Source organism: Passer montanus, unplaced genomic scaffold (genome assembly GCF_014805655.1).
Source record: "Passer montanus isolate IOZ18808 unplaced genomic scaffold, ASM1480565v1 scaffold19, whole genome shotgun sequence".
Classification (NCBI taxonomy): Eukaryota; Metazoa; Chordata; class Aves; order Passeriformes; family Passeridae; genus Passer; species Passer montanus.
This window is the reverse complement of record NW_024366480.1, coordinates 1,914,807-1,934,748: the sequence shown is the minus strand read 5'-3', so window position 1 is coordinate 1,934,748 and position 19,942 is coordinate 1,914,807. Positions and strand designations below refer to the sequence as shown.

The 19,942-nt window shown below is 42.7% G+C and overlaps 1 protein-coding gene across 4 annotated transcripts; it reads left to right on the top strand.

The window, feature by feature from the left end:
- The first annotated feature begins 5,410 nt into the window (after positions 1–5,410).
- TP53INP1 (tumor protein p53 inducible nuclear protein 1) lies at positions 5,411–17,189 on the top strand. Of its 4 annotated transcripts, none has more exons than XM_039706091.1 (5): positions 5,411–5,519; positions 8,545–8,826; positions 9,333–9,684; positions 11,345–11,378; positions 13,746–13,914. In XM_039706091.1, exons 2-5 carry the CDS (start codon positions 8,715–8,717, stop codon positions 13,761–13,763), a joined length of 516 nt encoding a protein of 171 aa, XP_039562025.1. In that variant the 5' UTR covers positions 5,411–5,519; positions 8,545–8,714; the 3' UTR covers positions 13,764–13,914. The 4 variants fall into 4 exon arrangements, with proteins under 4 accessions (XP_039562025.1, XP_039562022.1, XP_039562026.1 ...); XM_039706092.1 differs by having other exon boundaries at positions 5,412–5,519; positions 9,336–9,684; XM_039706088.1 differs by lacking the exon at positions 11,345–11,378 and having other exon boundaries at positions 13,746–17,189.
- The last annotated feature ends 2,753 nt before the right edge of the window (positions 17,190–19,942 follow it).

Here is a 19,942-nt window from a genome sequence, read left to right as displayed (position 1 = left end):
CTGTGTTAAATGATAAAGCAGACTTGCCTATACATTGGCTGCGGGGTGCTGATGATCCATCACCACTGAAATGAAGAACAAAAAAAAAAAAAAGAAGGGTTAATAACCATGGTAATAACCCATCAACATCTGAAGCGTGCAAGAATTTAATAAATAACAAATGCATGTTCAATGCCATAGTCAAAAATTCACAGGTCATTTCCCCTTTGGATGTTAAGAACACTTTGCTTGGCTGTGTTAGGTGGGAGGTTTGCTTCTGGAAAGGCTCTCTAATCACATGGCAAAGAAGAGAACAGTAGAAGAGTATTCCTGGCTGTACCCAGAGGTACAATAGAGTCTTTTATTACTGAGTGCTGAAGGAGGGGACAGGTTCAGGCAAGAATAGTGAAAATGCACTGGACTTCTAGTACAAGAGACAAATATGAGAGAGGACAGACAATCCCAATGGAAAATATTTGATGAGTGCCTCTGGGCTCAGGAGAAAAATCATTCCCATAATGACAAGAAGAGGCATCTGGCTCTGGCTCTCTTGCTGGCTGCCGTTGTGGTACAGCACTACCTACTGTGATGGCCAGCGTGCTTTAGCCCAAGCTAACAATTCAAATGCTGCCACTGAAGGTGCTCTAGAAAGAAACAGAGTTATCCAGACTCCTGAAATCTGTACTGACTTCTGAGAGGATTTTTATTTTGACAAGAAGAAAAGTGCGGCTAAAGCTTACCATTATTTTTTCAATCTGGCTATGATTTATAATGGCTTCCTGCCAATGGCAATTTGAAGGCAGAGTTGTACCTGGTTTTGCTCTCAAACAATACAAAAAGCAGGATTTTTGTTTTGACAGTTTTGAAGGAAAATGAGTTTTTTCCTAAAATACACTCTGCTGAAAAGGGCAACAGATTGGATGTTTTAAGATAATAGTTCTTCTGAAAATGGAATCCCTCAACTTTTTCAGTCTGTCTTAGAGGATCGTATCCAGTAATTTCTGCCTCCTTGGATCTTGCTCAGCCAAATCATGAGTGTTCTAGTCATGTCTAAATTGGATTCTTGAATTTGCCTCATGCTGTAGAAATACAGTAACAGGTCTCTAACACCTGTTTTGCATAAAAGTCTGGAAAGGCCTGCTCTTACTCAAATTGTAATTTGCTGTTTGGGAAAATAGCATTAGAAACTTGTGACTTATAGCAGAAACAATCAATCTATCATCTTGAAGCCAATGTTGCAGAAATTGTTGCACTAAATAAAGTCAGGGGAAGAAGAGCAGTAAAGTAAGTGCCTGTTTTAGTTGAGACTGATGTTTAAATCTAGAAGTCCACTTCAAAAATGGGATTGACATTTGTACAAGCACACAAATGTCAGACTGTGCTTTTTTGGGGTTGGATCTGTTTAGACTGTTCATGCTTTAAACAGCAGGTTTGAAGTGTTTGTACCTAAATTTGGACAGAAGAGTTTGGGCTTTTTTGAACAGTACCTAGTATCTTTTTCATAGGAAAAACAAATAAAAAATCCAAACCAACAGAACAGTATTTCATTGTGGTTAATCATAAACTTGAGATATTTTTTTAATTAGAAACCCAGGCTATTTCTGCATAATACATTCAGTAGGACAGACCAGGATCGATCTGACAGCTGTGATCTTGCAGTATCACACAGAATTTCTTCCCATACAGCACAAGACATTCTGCCACAGCCAGATGGAAACTGTAGGGCAGAAGGTTTTAGACTTCGTCTTAACCAGGGTTAAGTTCAGAGCATCGATTTATAACTTACCATTAAACTGAAACTTCTTGTTTGGTAGCTGTGCTAGACTGACCTTAAAACAATGGCACACATCAGCAAAGGTGACTGGTGTGGAGGTTCCTGTACTGATATGCAAGGTTTTTTTCTGTGTGGGAACAATAAGTGTGTTCATGCAAATCACTCAGAGTGATATCAAGCTGGTTTTTACACATTGTTTGGAAAGAATTCTTATTTATCTTTGTCTGGAGGATATATCTTGTCCAAAGTTTAGAGGGAGATTATTTTTTTAGTATGTGCAAGCTCTGTTTGGTGTGGTTCTCCCTCCTGCTATTCAGTATTTCTAATACAGAGACAGATCTGCTTTCTCACATACCCTGGAAACAGGCACGGCTGTGGAGTAGGGCCTCTCCAAGAGGCACAACACATGGCAGTGCTTTGTTGTAAGCTCAATGCACTCATTGTAACCCACAGGTCTTGTGGTAGGAAGGTCACTCTCTACTCCATGGCTAGACACATATTGTGCCTGCTAAATGCTGCTGTAGTATTTCATCGCAGTGGGAACCCAGACAATAGGTCATGCCTTGCATTAATGTGTAGGATCTTGAAAAATCAATACAATTCAAATAACAGGGGACTGCTGCCCAGTCGTTTACTCTTCCCAGGACACACAGAGCACCAATGGCTGGGCCATTAAGCTGCCACTGAGTACACAGAAAGTACAATGTGCTTGCTGCTAACTCATACCAATAAATCAGGCATGGGCACATGTTATTGCAAATATCAATGCTTCCCTTCCTCCAGACATCTCTTCAGAATATTTTCTGTAATACAAATTTCAAATTCCTCAAAGGAAGGCCAGTTTCTGAGTAAATTTTTGTGTCCAGCAAGTCCCAGACCTAAGCAACTGCATCTCTTTTGCTGAGGGCCTGCTCTAACAACCATTAGAATCAATAGAAAGGCTAATTGATTTGAAAGGCTTTGGATAAAGCATCCAAGGCCACAACCTGCACTACTGCAATCACCAGAAAATTTATCGTTGACCTCAGTGAGTGCAGGATTAAATACCTGGGCTCTTGCTCAGCAGGTATTTGAGTCCACACACATAATTTATTTCATTATAAACCATTCATATGCTCAAGTACTTGTCAGATATGGAACAAAAGTGTGATGGTTGCTAGGCTGAGAAAGAGAGTAGCTTTCAGAACAGCCTTTCTTCTGCCAACAGCAATGATATTTGAGAGAAAGAATAAGCAAGTTCATTGTTTACACCATTTTGTTACAATAGAGAATTAAGAAATAAATGAAATTAAAATGGAAGAATTTGAGAGCAATACTACAGGAAGAAGAGAGCTTCTATTCCTGCAATTACTTCTCAGGGGACTTTCAAAAATATAAACAGTGACTTTTTATCTTCATTAGGAGTCTGTGTCTCAAATACAACCCAAGCTTTCCTAGGGCTTGCCTACACTGGAAAAATACATTATGTTAATTGATTAACATTTAATGCTTCATATAACAGTCAGTACAAACAAAGACTAAGGCTTTGACATTTTTTGTTGTTGTTGACCCAAGGTAACCCAGCTGCCAAACATGACAGTTCTTGTCTACACTAAGTGGTTTGTATCACTTTAATTAACGTGTTCTAACACAATGTAATGTAATTTTGCAATACAGATTAGTCCTTTGGGGCATTTATTCTGTACGTTTAATTTTCTGTCTCGCCTATCTTGAATTTGCAGATATGTGCTGCTTCTCCCCTCCCCCTTCTATCCTGAAGCCGCTATCATTGAAAATTGAAGAGACTTTGTAAGCATTCTCATTTCTTGCTCAACTTATAAACTGAAAGCTTAATCAAATATACTATTTGTTTATGTCCCTTGATAGTGCTGATGTTATAAAAATAAAGTTGATCTTTTAATTCAGGACCTGATAGTTCTGCATAGAAAAGTATCATCAAGTGCTAGCTAATTGAAGCTTTTGCAAAAATATTGCAAATTGTACAGCTAGGGAGTCTCTGGGTCAACTCACACAGCCTATTCCCAGCCACAGGAAGGCACTTTGCAGCACTGTTCCAAAATCTACTTTCTCTATTTTGTTTTACATAGAGAAGCTTTGTCCTTACAAGAAAATGAAGGGGGGAAAAAAGAGAATGGAAAAAAGTAGACAAAAAAAGATATCATTAAACATTGAGGTTAGAAGATCAAGTTTATCTGGACTCTAGCAACCAACACACTCATGCTGCACACATAGTATTTTATTACAAAATGCTATTATTTTGTAATAAACCAAGTTCCACAGCACAAGTGAAACTGTGAAATGTCCTAAATTGGTAGGACATGTTGCATATAAAATGCTGTTTGCCTACATATCAGTGATTCATTTCAGCATCTTCTGAAGGACACAGAACTGTGCCCATCCAGCAGTCAGTGCAGTCTGAAGTGACTATTATGTGACATACTCAGTTATATTAAGTGGCTGAAGGTGTGCAGCACAACCACACCAGCTCTCCTGGACTGTAACTTCACTGTCTGGAAATTCCTTTCTGAGACATGAGCAGCTAAAACAAAAAGTGCTTCATTTACATTCATTGCCTTTTCTATCTTTTTCCTAAAAAATGGGGTAAGTGATCTAGTGCATGAGTTTTCTAGGGCTTTACATCTGTGATTTGGTAACTTTACAGCACAACTAAGGTGTTTCAACCTAATAAATGTTGAGAGAGAGAGAGATGTGATTCTTCTCCTGTACTGTGCTCCCCCACTTGGAGTCCTACACCTAATCCTCAGCACAGGAAGGACATGGACCTCAGTACAAGAGAGAGATGAAGTTCCTGGAGCAGGTCTAGCAGACAGCTACAAAGTTAGTAAAGGGAATGGAGCATCTTTCTTATTATGAAAGGCTGAGAGTTGGGCTATTCAGCCTCAAGAGGAGGCACCTAAGAGGGGACCTCATCAACATCTATCAGTCTGAAGGGAGGCTGTCAAGATGATGGACCAGGCTCTTCACGGTGGTGCCAAGCAAGACAAGAGGGGATGGCAGAAACTGATGTACAAAAGTTCCACCTGACCATGAGGAAAAACTTCTTTACTCTGTGGGTGACTGAGCATGGGAACAGGTTGCCCAGAGAGGTGGCGGAGTCTCCCTCACTGGAGATATTCAAGCAGCATCCGGACCCAATGCTGTGCCCTGTGCTCAGGGAGCTGATGACCCTCTGTGCTCCCTTCCAGCCTCAAATGTTCTGTGCTTCTGTGACCTGTTGGAGCAAGTTCAGGGGAGTGACACCAAGCTGACTGGAGGGATGGATCGCCTCTCCTGCGAAGGAATACTGAGAGAGTTGGGATTGTTTAGCCGTGAGAAGGCTCCAAGGAGACCATAAAGTTTTCCACGGTGAGGGCGGTGAGGCACTGGAACAGGTTTCCCAGAGCAGCTGTGGCTGCCCCATGCCTGGAGGCGCTCGAGGCCAGGTTGGACGGGCTGCGGGCAGTCTGCTCTGGCGGTGTCCCTGTCACAGCCCGCTCCCATGGCCCGCTCCCATGGCCCGCCCTCACGGCCAGCCCTCATCCGCCACAACCCACGGGGCGGGCCGAGGGGCGGGGCCCGGCGGCTCCGCCCCGCCCCCTCCGCTCCCCGCCCGCCCGTCACGTGCGTTAGCGACAGGCGGCGGCGGCGCCCATTGGCGGAGGGGCGGGGGGGCGTGGCCGGCGGCCGGTCCGTCAGCTGCGCCGGGCCCTGACAACAAAGGGCTCCGCGGAGGCGGCGGGGCGCGGGCTGGGCGGCCGCGGTCCGGGTGAGTTCGCTGTGCGGGGAGCTGCGGGCACCGGGCGCGCCGCCCGTGTCCGGGGTGGGGTGGTCCCCCGCGGTCTGAGCGGTGGAGAGCGGCGGCGCCCCCGTTTTCCCGCGTGCCCATCCCGGCTTCTCTCCGCCGGGAGGGCGCCGAGGCCGGGGGCTTTTGGCGTTCTCCCGGCTGCGGGCAGCCGGTGGTCTCGGCCGGCCGGGCTGGGGAGCGGAGCCGGGGCGGTGCGCAGCTCCGCGCCGTGCCCGTGCCGCTCGGGCCGCGGCCGTGTGGAGCCTCCTGGCGGCGGCCGCGGGGGAGCCGCCGCTCGGCCCTCGGCCGGGAGGTTCGCTTCTCTTGTGTTTTCTTCTTGCCTAGCACATACCTCATCTCCTTTGCTAGGCTAGAAGCAAAACAAAAAAAATACGAAAAAGGAAAGAATGCTTTTTTTATTGCAGCGATACTGTATTGTTGACATTCATTCGGTGCGTTATCTGTAACAGCCTCTTAATCATTGCTGTAGCTGAGTCAGTTGTTCCCAGGCTTGTGTTTTCCTGCAGCTGACAGTTCCTGACTGAGAACTCGAAAGCCTCTCTCGGTCTCTGTCCTGTTTTCCTCCCCGGACGATGGCCCTTGATAACAAACAGCCTGACTTCTCTTCTGCTGTCTGCCTTGCACAATAGCACACAAGCCTTTTTAAAGGCACTGGTCCAAAAGGATGTCAAAGCATCAACCACTTTCTAAATGTGCCGTGGTTTTAAGCCCAGCTGGAGATGAAACCAGGACAAAATGATTCAGATGTTTTTTTGGATCCTCCTTGGGGTGGGGGAAGGGAAAAATGGGACAAACTGCTTTTGATCTGTAGAAAGTCATTTGTGGGTAAAAAGCTGAGGTTTGTTTAGCTCACATTCTCAGGAGCAGTGATCTCTCTCTTACTTGTTAGAGGGTAATTATTTTATGTTGCTGTGATGCCTCGGGAGCCTTACTAGAGGAGTGTGAGCTCTCCTCTTGCTCCACTCTGTGCAGAACAAACAGCCTCTGCCTGAAGGTAGCTCCAGGCTTGGTCTAGGAAAGAGGCACCACACGTGTGTGGGAGTACAGGGAAAGCCAGTGCTGATCAGCAGCCACACAATGGCTTACTAGTTAGCCTAAAGAAAAAACAAACTCATTTTTTCATAGGCTTGGTGCCAGGAGAGAGTTAGGGAAGGATGTGGAAGGTGACTGGAAAACTACAGACTTCAAGCTTTCACTTAGAGTTCATTTCCTTATCCGTAGTAAGCTCTGCCTATAACTGAAGCTCCCAAACCTTCTCAAGAAGGTGCTCAGGCACTGTAGGCATTTGGCATTTCCTTAGGTAACCCGTCCAGGGCTTAGCAACCTTAATGGTTAAAAGTGTTTCCTGCTGGTAACCACTGAAAGTTGAACTTTGCTGCAGTTTAAAGCCACTTCTGCTTGCTCTGGGTATAAAAGAAGGCAATAAATGTTTGTCTCTTTCTTCACATAACTGACCACTGCTGTAATTTTTTTCCTTCCCTCTATTAAGCTTTTCAATTTTTAAAATTTTGTTGAGTTTCTTTAGACTTCTGATAATTATTGTAGCTCTCTTTAGGAGAGACCTGATGTTTCATTTTCAAGTGTGGTCCTTAAAAATAGACCTGTATCACTATTGTAGCTGAGCCTGTTGTTTCTAGTCTTGTGTTTTCCTGCAGTCAGTCATTTCTCTTGAGCATAACTTCTTGAGTTTCACTGTACGTTTTCATATTGCTCCTGAAGACTACTTTTAATTCTGCTCCTATCCTTCTGTGCTGTCTGAATAAGGAGGAGGCTGCATAAATGTGTACAGGAGCAGTGCTGCATGGAGCAGGTGTTTGTCCTTACCTTGAACAAGTGGGTGATGGGGTCTGGTTTCCTGGGATAAGATGACACAGGAGGCCCAAATGACTCTTTAGTGTGGCCTGAGAGTTTTAGGGTGAAGCAAGATATACTGGCCTGTGTATAAATAATATTCTTTATGGGTTGTATCTTTTAATATCTGGGTTTATCTACTGTCATGTGTCTTGCTCCCTTTCTGAATGTAGGCACTCATACAGTCTTACGTGGATGTATTCTATACTATTTAATTATCAAACAGGTATTTAATGTGTAATAATTCTGACTTGCTGTGATGATTCAAATATTTTATTTTGTTATTATATTTTATTTTGTGGACAAAAATAACTTGTAATTACGTTGGTGAATGCTTTCCCCATAGGTTTTGCTTTTTCACCTGCTTTAATGGCTTCTATTTATTGGCTCATACATAAATATCAAAGGCTGTTCTGGGGTGTTTAAACAGTCAGCTACTTGGTACTAATGGTATTTTTCATCTTAACTGCCAGATTCAGAGGTCAGGCTTACAGTGACCAATCACATGTAGATTTAAGGGAGTGAATTGAGAAATAAGCACTGGGTTTAGTTAAACATATCCAATACTTTTCCATGTTCCTTAGACTTAGGATATATGGCTAGTTGGGTGGTTGCTGTGAAAATGACCTCACTGGTAACTATGGTGTACTTTGAACCTGAAGACAGGATGTGCCTTGCTACTGTGTTAACCTGCAGTCAGGGTGGAACAGAGGAGAAACACTGCTTTGGGCTTCCCGGGAGCCCTCCTGGGGCTCCTCTGTCAGCAGGGGACATGGGCAGGAGACATGCCCTTGCCCTTGGTGTCCCTCAGACAGGGAGGGAGCTGGGGGAATATGGACACAAGAGTCCTGTACACCTCCTCCCTTGGGAGAAGGTGGGACTGACACCTAAACAGACCTTTTTTGGGGGGGAGAAGGTCTAAGACAGAGGCAATCAGCTCCCAGGAGAGACCTAGGATTGGATTTTTTTGTATGTATCTAGCTGGGAGGGGGTGCCAAATGCCACTGAAGCTGCCTCTCCAGGGAAAAATGTTCACTGGTACCTCAGACTGCACTAACAAGGGGCTTCTAGTTTGTTTCCCTAGGAATGTTACCTGTGGTTTTGTTATTAAGATGCTTGTCATCATTTTTTACAGGTCTCACGTAAACTGTTTACAAGTCATGCTTTTGCATGTCCTGTACCTAAGCTGATAAAGCATCTATGCACTTTAATCTCAAGTCTGTGCCACTCTGCTAGTAGTGTGAGCTGTGCCTTGAACCTTGGATATAAAGACCTACCAGCCAAAGTCTTGTTCCTGCCTTAGTAATGTTCCAGAGGTTAAATAACATGCTCATGGGAGAGATTGATAGCTTGTCCAGCCAAGAGCCAGAGTTCAGTGAGAAAGAAGATGACGAGTGGATTCTGGTTGACTTTATAGGTAAGATGTCTGTCAGACATAAGTTCTGCCTTTGTCTTGCTCTGGCTCTTGTTTGTCTTACTTCCATGTGAACAAACCAGTAGCTTGGGGAAACTTTATCTCAGCAAAACCAATGTGGGATTAAAGTGTAGGGTGTTTTCCAAACAAATGTTACATGTTGTGTAAATTGGTGAGAAAAATGATGTCAGGTTTAGAAGCCTGACACAGGCTTCAGCAGAACCACTTGTACAAATAAGATATATTTGACTTATTTCGCAATTATATAGCTTTACTGATAACAGTTGTTTCACATGTCTGACATGGCTTGTCTGGGAGCTCCCTTTTCCCCTCCCCTGCTTTTAAAAAGTAAAGACTTGTGTATGTGCTAACTGAGCTTCCTTTTTCTTTTTTTTTTTAAATTTTTTTTCTCATATCCCATTTCTGGCTGTGTGCAACTCTGTTGTTTTCGACCTTCTGTGATCACCAACGTGCATGGTTCCTCTCCACTGACGAATGGGCCCCTGCAGCAGACACTTGCACTAATTGCTCCGTGGAGGAAGCAGACCTTGTTGAAGCATCGGCCGCGGACAGCTCGCCCGTCTTCTCTTGTTTGTCTTCTCCCTTGGAACACTTGCCGGAGGCCAGCGAGTCTTGCTTCATCCAGTTTGAGTCATGTCCTATGGAGGAGAGCTGGTTTATTACCCCTCCCCCGTGTTTTACTGCAGGTGGATTAACCACTATCAAAGTGGAGACCAGTCCGATGGAGAACCTGTTAATAGAGCATCCCAGCATGTCTGTGTATGCTGTCCACAATACCTGTCACGGCCTCAGTGAGACTGGATGTGGGGATGAGGAGTTTCACAGCCCAGGTAGCCCCAGGTATGTCTGAATTCTCTTGTCAAGGAGCTCTGGTGCTGAAAATATCTGGTTTCTCCTTGATCAGCTGAGACACTTAATACTGAATTTTCCAGCCTATTTCAGGGGAGGTGAATAAAGCATGAATACCACACAAAGTGTGTAGAGTGGTCAGATGCCTGCCTGCTCAGAAAAATGTTACACAAGATGGCCACATGGGCAAACAGCTGGGTATGCATTTTGGCACTGCAGTGAATATTCATGGAGCCTTATTACTCCCTTGCAGAGTATGTTCCAGTCCTGTGTAAACTGGTGGCAGTTAACTGTATAGCCAGGAACATAGATGTGAAAGCACTTTGCCCCCTTCACAGCTATGTGAGTTTTTCATAACTGCTAGTCAGTATTCTTTCAGTCACCTTGTGAGTTGAAGCACAGAGCTTTAATAATCCTGACAGGAAGTGGCTTGGGGTTTAGGTGGGAGACTACTTTGGTTTTTTTTTTTCATTCCCAACCTAGTGATAGATAAGGACCGCATTAAATTTACCCACAAGGGGCTTGTGGAGCAAAAGTAAATGAAAGATTCCACAAAACTTAGTCCCCTCAATGTGAAAAGCTGTGCTGCAAACTTCTGCTTTTAGCAAAGTAAGTGCTTTTTGCTCCTAAAAATCTGTCCATGTGGTTTTGTTGTAGAGGCACGTTTGCCATGCACTGCTATTCTTTGGTGTTGGTGTATGCAGCTATACCAGTATGGTATACATGGCTGTATGCAAATGAGTTATTTCTTTGCCATTATGACCTCGTGTGTTCATTGGTTTTGAAATAATTGGGTGTTTTGTGGATCCCAATTAGTAACAAAGACTGACTTTTCATACCATCTAGTTCTTCTAAGTTTAGAAACAATAACACTAAATAAAAAGATCACAGTATAGTAAGCTTTGATGTACAGGAAGAAATTAGTATAGCAATTGAGTTGCTGTAGGTAGGTGCCTATTGACTTGTCTGATCAGCCCCTTGCCATATTTTAGTTCAAACAAACAAGTGACTTTGTGATGACATGCTGCTCATTATTATGTTGAAGTATAGTGCTAATAGTATTGATATTGGCATGGGATCTGTATAATTATTTGGGGAGGACAGTTTATGATGTTAAGTATCAGGGTCTAGCTTAAGTTAAATTGAGGGAAACTATGAGCAGACAACACCTTTAAAATGAGGGTCTGAAGGAATCCATGAGAGTGCTGTAGGCTGTAAAACATGCCCTAGCAAAAGACAGTAAACCACTTTATCTAAAATACCAACTTTTGAGTGTTACTAACACTCAAAAGTTGGAGACTGACTTTTCAGTCACTTGAACTGGGGATCCTGATGTAAATTCAGCCAGAGAAGAATCCTGTTTTCTGTTGTACAGTACAGTTAAGCTGCTTCAGTGGCTGGGGAAGCTAGAGGTGTGCTCTTCATCTGGTGTGTAATTAAGTTTCTTCACACTGAACTCTGTGCTGTTGCTTTGTTAGAGGATCTAGGCTCTTGTACAGAGTATTTTGTGTGGCAGCTGGGGTGAGACTTAAGTGTAAAGCTGAGGTAAAGTGCAGAATTTGGGAACACTGGTTACACTGATATTGGAGTAAGTTTCAAAAGCTGTTATGAAGTCTCTAGTGGTTTAATGGTTGGCCATTTAATATTGTAGGGCCAAGAAAAGCTGCTTAAGGCACACTGGCACAGTAAGTACTGCTGTTTTGGAACAGTGCTTTTTGTTTCATCAGGCTGCTAGCAACACTGCTTCCTCTAGAGCCTTGTCTGCCAAAGCAATACTGGTTTTAGGACTAACCTTTGTGCCAAATGATTACTTGATCAAGCCTAACTACATCTGCTTTAACAAACCAAAATGCTAAGTGCAGAAAAATTACTGAAATAATTGGGCTGAGGGTCTGAAGCCTTTAATGTTTCTTGTGAGCTGTGGTTGTGTATCACAGTGAGCAGGACACTTCTGCTTTCTAGCAAAACAGACACTGGAAGTGCAGCAGCAAGTCTATGGAGTGATGGTCTGGCTTAAGACACAGCTCCTGTAAAGTTCCATTTTGACAATATGATGGAGTCTCATCAACCCTGTTCTCTCAGTGCATGGAGCTCACTAGTGCCAGCCCACCAAATGCACCTAAGGTACTGAAAGGCTGCATTTTGGAAGAGTATGTGGCCATTTAGCTAGCTCAACCACCTCTGCTGTCCCAGTGTCACTTTAGTGCCAAATAGAAGAGCGTTGGTTTGCAAACCATTGCTGGAAGGGTATTTGATAAGAGGGGGGAAAAGCTAAACTATTTTCAGCCAGCAAGTTTAAACCAGTTTTTCTCCTTTTGTGGAGGAAATCTTTTTTTCATTTTAAATTCCTTTCAAAGGGAAAGGATGTTGTATAAACTTCCCTATTTGTCAGATTAGTCATATTTTTCCATAACAAAACCACAACAGTTTGTATTAACAGTTGCTGCCCTTTGCTACCTAAGGGTATACTTAGGAAATACAGGTTGCAATAACTGTGGTGTGGCTTCCTGGCTCTGTAATAGCCTTTCCCTAGAGAGGCTTCACTTGCAATTCCACCTCCAGCACTGTTGGATGCACTAGGGGATCACTCCACAAGAAAAATAGTAGTCCCATATTAGCAGGTACCCTCATGTAAATTAAACTGGTGTAATCTGCAAAGAATGTATTTACAAGGCACTGTGAATTGATTTGTGCTTGTTACTCACTTACTTTTTGCTTGGTATTTCAAGTGCTAGGTTTAGGACAATATCCAGTGAATAAACAGGGAAAGACCAGCATGTCACAAATGACTGTTCTGCAGTCTCTAGTCTTCAGTCAGTCATATCAAACTACCCAAGGATCCAGAAGCAAGATTAGGATATTTAAAATAAGAAAAAAAGAAGAAAGGAGGGAGTATTCCCTTGATAACAAGGAGTATTTCCCTCCAGCATGGAGTGGGAGGAGGCAGAAGAGCTAACTTTGTGTCAGGCACCTGCAGCCTCCCAGAGTCAGGCTACAAAGGGTGTACCGTGCCCATGGCAGACCTGACTCGTCTGCAGAGACATCATACAATAATTGCAAGTGAAGCTCTTCCAGAAGAGACTTCATGATAAAGTCATGCTAATGTTGAAAGACAGACTTCCCAAGAGACCTCTTGCTCATGCCTGGGCAAGTTCCTGGTCTTGCAGACATCTTTTCTGGGCACCACTGGCCAGTTGACAGCTGGTTATTGGGCCTTGAGTAGGGAGAGAGAAGGCAAGAAACTCTGCTGCCACTGGTCTCACACCAGCTCTAGCACTCAGATTAGGGTTTTGCTTTGCTTTTAAAATGGCTAGGCTATTTTTAACTTTACTTTGGAAGTTTCAGGAAATGCCAGTGATTGTTCTGTCAAGTAGGGAAGTCCTTTTTCAATATGTCAGTCGCTGCTTGCATAGGCTGCTGGTTTGTTTTTCACTAGTGCATGGTGAAGCAAGGGTTTGCCAAAACTGCTGACTCACTGCTCATGAAATTTAGGGGGCTGGTTGAGGAATAATCCTTCTAAGTTATTTTTCATGTGTGCCACAGCTGGTCTACCTTTCCATTCTTCTGCATGAACATTGTTTGTTTGGATTTACTTGTGTGCTGGCAATTGAAATGCACTTTTGTTAGTGTGCTTCTGTTTTTCGGGCTGAACCACCTATGTTCAAGATGATTTTAAACCAAACTTTGCCTAGCAAATAACTCCCAAGTCTTCTAAAGCTGGAGCAGTGTGACACACGTTGCCTTATATTTCTGATCTGTATTGCATCTTGGGCTTAGAGAGATGGTGTGGGGAAGAAAGAGCACGATAGAGTAAGATGCTGAAAGTCCTAAGGCTGTTCTGGGGCCCTCACACATAAAGTGATTTAGCAGCACTACATGTTACTTACCAGTGTGGTAAGTGGCTTGACCTTACTTCAGCCCAAATCTCTGTCCAATAGAATAAGGGTACCCTTTTGAAATGCTGGATGCTGATGTCCGTGTTCTACCCTTTGTTTTGCTTGTCTTTCCAATGCACCTCAGTGGTGACTGATGATACCTGCCTGCATTTCCAGACAGGAGGCCCAAAATGAAACAGGACAGCGTGTTCACTGCTATGTCACGGCTCTTGCTACTAGTTCAACTTTTCTGGAAAAAAACAAGAGCTTTCGTCCTACCCACTGGATAAAAGAGCATCATGAAAGACACTATCTCAGCAGAAACAGTCTCCGTCGCCAAAACCTTACCAGGGATTGCCACTCTCGGCAAATCAAGCACAATGGACTGTTTGTTCACCAGCCTTGCCAGCGTCAGTTCAATTACTGATGGTTCTTGTGGTTTTAATCTATGGTCAAATTGTTTCTTAGATTGCTTTTGTTTTCATGTGTAGGTAAGTGTGGTCAATCTGAAGCTGATTGTTAATCCCTCAAACACAATCGTAACTAGTGTTGCGTTATTTTCAAAAGACACATAAATCTCCAAACATCTTGCATCAAGTCCTAAATGTTGATGTTAAATATCAATGTCTTGGAAGCCTATCAGTATGATAGTTTGTGTGCTGTTCTATAAACTTTGATGTGTAGATGGGTTCTTAGTTGGTATTTTAAAGAAATTTAACTGAGATGGAAATCAGTTACATTTTGCATTAATCAAAACAAAGTTAGAAAATTTGAGGTTAGCCATGTGCTTTAATGACCAGTACTTGACAGCTTGTGTATCTGTCTGTATTCAGCATATATGATTACTTTCTGACAAGGAAATTCTATAGCTGCCAGTGGATATTACATAGCTGCTCTGAGCTGTTTCAAGAAGGACATCTCATCTAAATTCCCAGAACTTACTTGTGTTAGTGGGGTCTGTGTAGGTGTGCTGGGTACTTGATGTGGATATTGAAAGAGGGTTAAATGTCCCACCCATATTGTTGCAGTACGATATGGCACCTCTGTTACAGATGTAGTACCTCACAGTGGAGTGGGAAGAAAAGTGAACCCTTGGGTAAGGTGCAGATGCACAACACAGAGAACTGAACTGGGTTTTACTAGGTAAAGTTTGAGTTTCTCTATTTCTGTCTCTGAAGCATGTATTTCCCCTACCCTATCTCATTTAGTCTCTAGTCTAGTTAATGGAGAATGGTGGTGGATTGACCATTCTTTTAATCCTATCAGTAACAGACTGCTCTTCAAAGAAGTCAGGCTGATGGACAGCTATTTCTGAGCTACAAATTGCTATTAGATTGTCTCATATTCACAGATTGAGAGTAGCTCAGAAGTAGCTAGAAGGAAGCTTTTATTCAGAGTTGTCCTAATTTTCTCTCTTTTTCTCTATGAAAATGAAATCCAAGTTAATGGGGACTGGAATAAAGGGCAGTGTGAGGCAGGGAGAAGTGGATTCTGAGCTAAACACAGTGATAACAGTGTATAAATGATCAATCAGCCATGGTTGTTCTCCTAGCCCACTGGAGGCAGAAGGACTTAATAGCAATTCCATGGGCCAACGGGAAAGAAAAGCCATTCAAAACTATCAAGTAGTTTTCTTCAGAACACTGAGCAAGATGTTTTGCCAGTTGGCAGGCGCTGCCAATTACAACTACAGGTAAAGTTCACCTGTTAACAAAAGCTGTGTTACACAGCAGCCAGTGGTATGCTGAACCCTGATAGATCAATCTGGGAAGTGGATTAAATGGAAATGAAATTAAGGAAGCAGAAATCTTCAGTGAAAGAAGGGGAGAAACCAAAAGTAAGTTTATCTTCCTTTCTGCCAGTGCTTAATGTCACTTGCTGTTTTCCCTTGTGTTTAGTGCCTAGGGCATTACAGTGTTAACATTACACTCAGCTGTGTCTTCCAGTAGTCCTTACACAGAAGTTGGTACAAGGAGTCATGTGAGGAGTCTTTGAAATAAGACAAGGTCAATAATGTGAATTGTTCCAGACCTATGAAGTATTTAAATTCAGCCAGATGCTTCAATTTCACTGAAGCAAAACCCCAGCAATTCACATTGACCTTGATGTAGTGGTACTGTTGTGTGCTCTGCAGCTGGAATTGTTATGGAACCTACTTAGCATACAGGGAACAGCATTTGTAACCTATGTTTCACTGCAGATGTGCTGCTTCACTGCAGTTAGGATTGTCACAAAGGGATGTTGAAAATAATTAAATGTACAAAAGCAAGAGGTGCTTTCCTGGATACACTAGTTTTTGGGGTTTTGTTGTTTTTTGGGATTTTTTTTGACAAATTGAATTCATATGGACACTGAAAGAAAACAAAATTGGTCACACTGTGATTTTCCAAAAGAAATATTTTGTTACTGCTGTTTTAGCAGTATGTGCCCCTGTCCATACAGCAATTCTCATGTGGTCCAAACACTTTGGTTTATCTGCAAATAGCTGTAGTTTCACCAGTCTCTTACCTGTTCACAAGTATTCTTACTTGCCTCAGATTATCTACCTTTATCACTCCAACTTTTTGTCTAGCTTAGACTTCCTTATCCTTGCTGCCAACTTTCTAGCTCAGGAAAATTCTTTGCTTTCCTGTATTACTTTTCTTTATATAAAAGTAACTACTTTCCTTCAGCTTTAATTTTCTTAAAGTGCAATGAAGGAAGATGGAGTCTCCACCTCCCTGTGTTGGAAGGAGTAAGTAATCCCTTAACTCCTAATGGGGAGATGGAGCTGAGAGTATAAGGCTCCCAGGCATTAAAATGAGAGCCTTGGTCTGTTCTTCTCAGTAGGCAAGTAAATGCAACTTTAGACTGCTCCTAGAATTGGGAGATACTGATCTTTTTATACTGCATTACTAGATGACTTTCTGGTGATGAAAACCTATATCTTTCAGGATATAAACTATTTTGTTGCACAAAGCTGTGCTTCTCAATTTGTAATATTGGAAACCATATTATTGTGTGAGATAGTACTACATCAATGGCTTTTTGTTAATTTGTTTTACGTATTTATGTTGGTCTAGCCCTGTTTTGTGCCTGGAGCTATTGGGCAATTAGATTTGTTTTGGTTTACTGTTTTAATAGTGAGCTGTGTGGCTTTTTATATGGTTTTTTGAATTGTATTAAAGTGTGTGTTTTTTCTTGTAAAAGTGGAGGCCTTGCACTGTCTCATACTGATTGATATTCATGAATCTTGCTGAAATTGTATTTTCATATGTATTGGTCAATGGACAGATTTGCATTTTAAACTGTGCCTTCTACACAGCAAACTTGAAGATTCAAAAGGGACATTTCAGTTGGGATTAATACTGTACATCAGTCTATGCATATATGGCAGCTTCTCTCCAGAGCCACTTCTCTATTTGTAGCAGTCCTTTTGATATGGAAGAATCTGTGGCTCTTGTTTTTAATAGTTTAACACAAGCTGAAAACAGACAAAATACAGCACTTTGCCAAAAAAAGGTAGCATTGCTTAACCAGTGTGTATTTACTAAAGTGATCTTCTGTATTTTGTTTTCATAGTGCATTCTGCGCACTGTGGGGAAACATGATCTTAACTCAATAAAAAATGGCCTATTAAAATTTGTTAGTCTGTTCTTTAATGTTACAGGTTAGTGAAAATCCAGATGCCTGAGCATCCTCTTCAGGTGGCAGATCCAAGTACTGCGTGTCTCATTGCTTACTCTAGCACAGCAGCTGCTGTAGGACTTGGTTTGCATTGCTGATCAGCTGGTAAGCTGGTAATGTGCATCTGAGCAGTGTTGCACATTTCTGCTGACTGCTGCCTTTCCTGAGCAACATGCAAGAACTCTGTAGGTGAACAGGACAGAGATAAAAACCACATGAAATGTGCATTGCGGGGGGGGGGGGAAATTTTTTCTGTATCTTGGCTGAACCTCTCTTGTTTCAACTTATGCCCCACTGCCATGCACCATCATGAAAAAATCTGTATGGAAAGCTGCCAGGACAGAGACCCTGTGCAGATGCCCAGGGATGGGGTTAGAGCAGGCAAAGCAAAGTCACCTGCAGCTGAACTTAGCAAGGGATGTGGAGGGAACCACAATCCATGTGACAAAGGATGTGGAGAAGGCTGAGGTACTCCATGTTTCTGCCTCGGTGCCTGCTGGGAGAACCACCCTTCAGGACTGCAGGCCCCTGACGCCTGTGGGAAATGTGAAAGCAATGAAGATCAACCCTTGGATGAGAAGTTTCAAGGTAAGAAATGCTTAAAATGCATACACAGTTTCATGGGATGCAGCCATAACTGGTGAAGGAGCTGGCTCAGAAACTCGGAGCTGCCCGGGCTGCATCAGGCAGGGTGTTGTCAGCAAGGAGGAGGGAGGTGATGTTGCTCCTCCACCCTGGGCCAGTGAGACACCTCTGAGTGGCATGTCCAGTGCTGAGCTCCCACTACGAGAGGGCATGGCTGCACCACAGGGTGTCCAGCAAGAGGCCAGGAGACTGAAATAACCATGAGAGGATGAGAGCTGGGATGTTTAGGCTGAGGAAGAAAAGTCAGAGGGGATCTTGTCAAGGTATATAAACAGCTGAAGGGGGCAATACTGGCAACAGAGACAGACTCTTCTCTGGTGGTGCCTAGTGAAAGCACAAAAGGCAGTGTGTGCAAGCTGAAATACAGGAAATCCTTGAATGTAAGAAATGGGCTCAGTGATCTTCTCCATGTTGTTATGGCTTTTTCTGAAACTCTATGAATGAGTGGGGATTTTTGCCTCCAGTCATTGGGGATCCTTGATCTCTGTGGCTTTCCAAAGATCATGGAGATTGGCCTTGAAATTATATCAGCTAGCTCTCTCAGCACATTGGATACAGGCTTCCATGGATTTGTATGAGCTGTTACAAGTAGTTGTTGATTTAATTCTCACCCACCAAACAAGCAGGGTGATAAAATGATCTATTTAACTGACAGCAGTGAAAAGGCATTTGTGCAACACGGCATCCATCTTCCCAGAGCAAGAACTGAGTAAAATCTTTCCCTTTGAAATGTAGATCTTGTCCTGTACATTTATCAAAGCAGCAAGTCTATGCTGAGAGCTGTACAGTATTCTTCAGGAGAAGGTTTGATCAATTCTGTTTGTATTATTGTATCTATACAGATAACCTAACGCGGTTAAGCTGATAGTGTTCCTTTTGGGAGTGCTTATTTCAAACCTGATGTAACTTTTAAAATTTAGCTTGGTCAGTCTCCAAAATACCACAAACTAGTGGTTTTTGTAACTTCTCTGTGCTGAAGCAAAAATGAGGGGTTACATTAGTGTAACTATTTGCTTAACTAGAATGCACAGTGAGAATTTTTCTTTCTATATAAATCCTTGTATGTCTCTGATAGGGTGCCTTCATCGGTGTTTAATGTCATAATTACTACTCTGTTTCCTCATAAAGTAATTTAGTATCAGCTTTCTTTGTTTCATTGACTTCTGGTGCATGTTTATAGCCACAAAATATTGTGACTGTTATTGAGTGATACTTGCAAGGAAGGTTTGGGCTTTTTAGAACATGTAGGAATGACTCATCAAAAGAACATGCTGACGCTGCTGTGGCACTGTTGTTCCCACGGTGTGGTCATGACATGTCAGTCTTAGAGTAAATGAGACTGAACTCAGACTTAGCAGGTACCTTTTTCAGCCAGCTTTTTCTTGATGAAAATACTGTTCTGGAGTTATTGCTGTATAACTAATACTTCAGAAGAGTCTTGACTTGTTCAAAAGTTCTGTGGGCAGACTGATAGCTGAACACTCAAATACCTTAATAAGGCAAATAACTACTGCAATTTCATGAGTAAGCTAGGGAAAAGGAATAATAACAAAAAAACCCCAAAAAACCCAAAAAAAAACCCCCAAAAACAAAACAAACAAAAAACACACCAACAAATAGATAAGAGTAACAAAACTAGGCTAGTGTCCAGGAGCAGGCGTCGGATCTCAGCTTGCAGACATGGGCTGTGCCATAGGTCTATACTTTTTCCTTGATAGACTTCAAATTGTTGTGTCCAAGCAAGGTGACTTAGGCAGTATAATAAAAAAATACTATTATGCACAAAAATAAATCTATCAGAGTGCTAAAAGAATTGTAGATTCCCTGAAACGGGGCTGTACAGAGAATCAGCAGCAGAGAGAGGTGGAAAAGAGAAGGGCAGCCTCAGGCTTTTGGAATATGTGCTTATTGGCCAAGAGCTGTCAACTTTTGCAAGGTAAATAAAGGAGATGAGATCTTGATCAAGAAACGGAGGACTGACATGGACAGAAGTATCCCCTTGTCTACTCCTAGCAGTGAATTTCAGCTCTTCTATCTATGGCGTGAGGCTGAGGAATGATTGA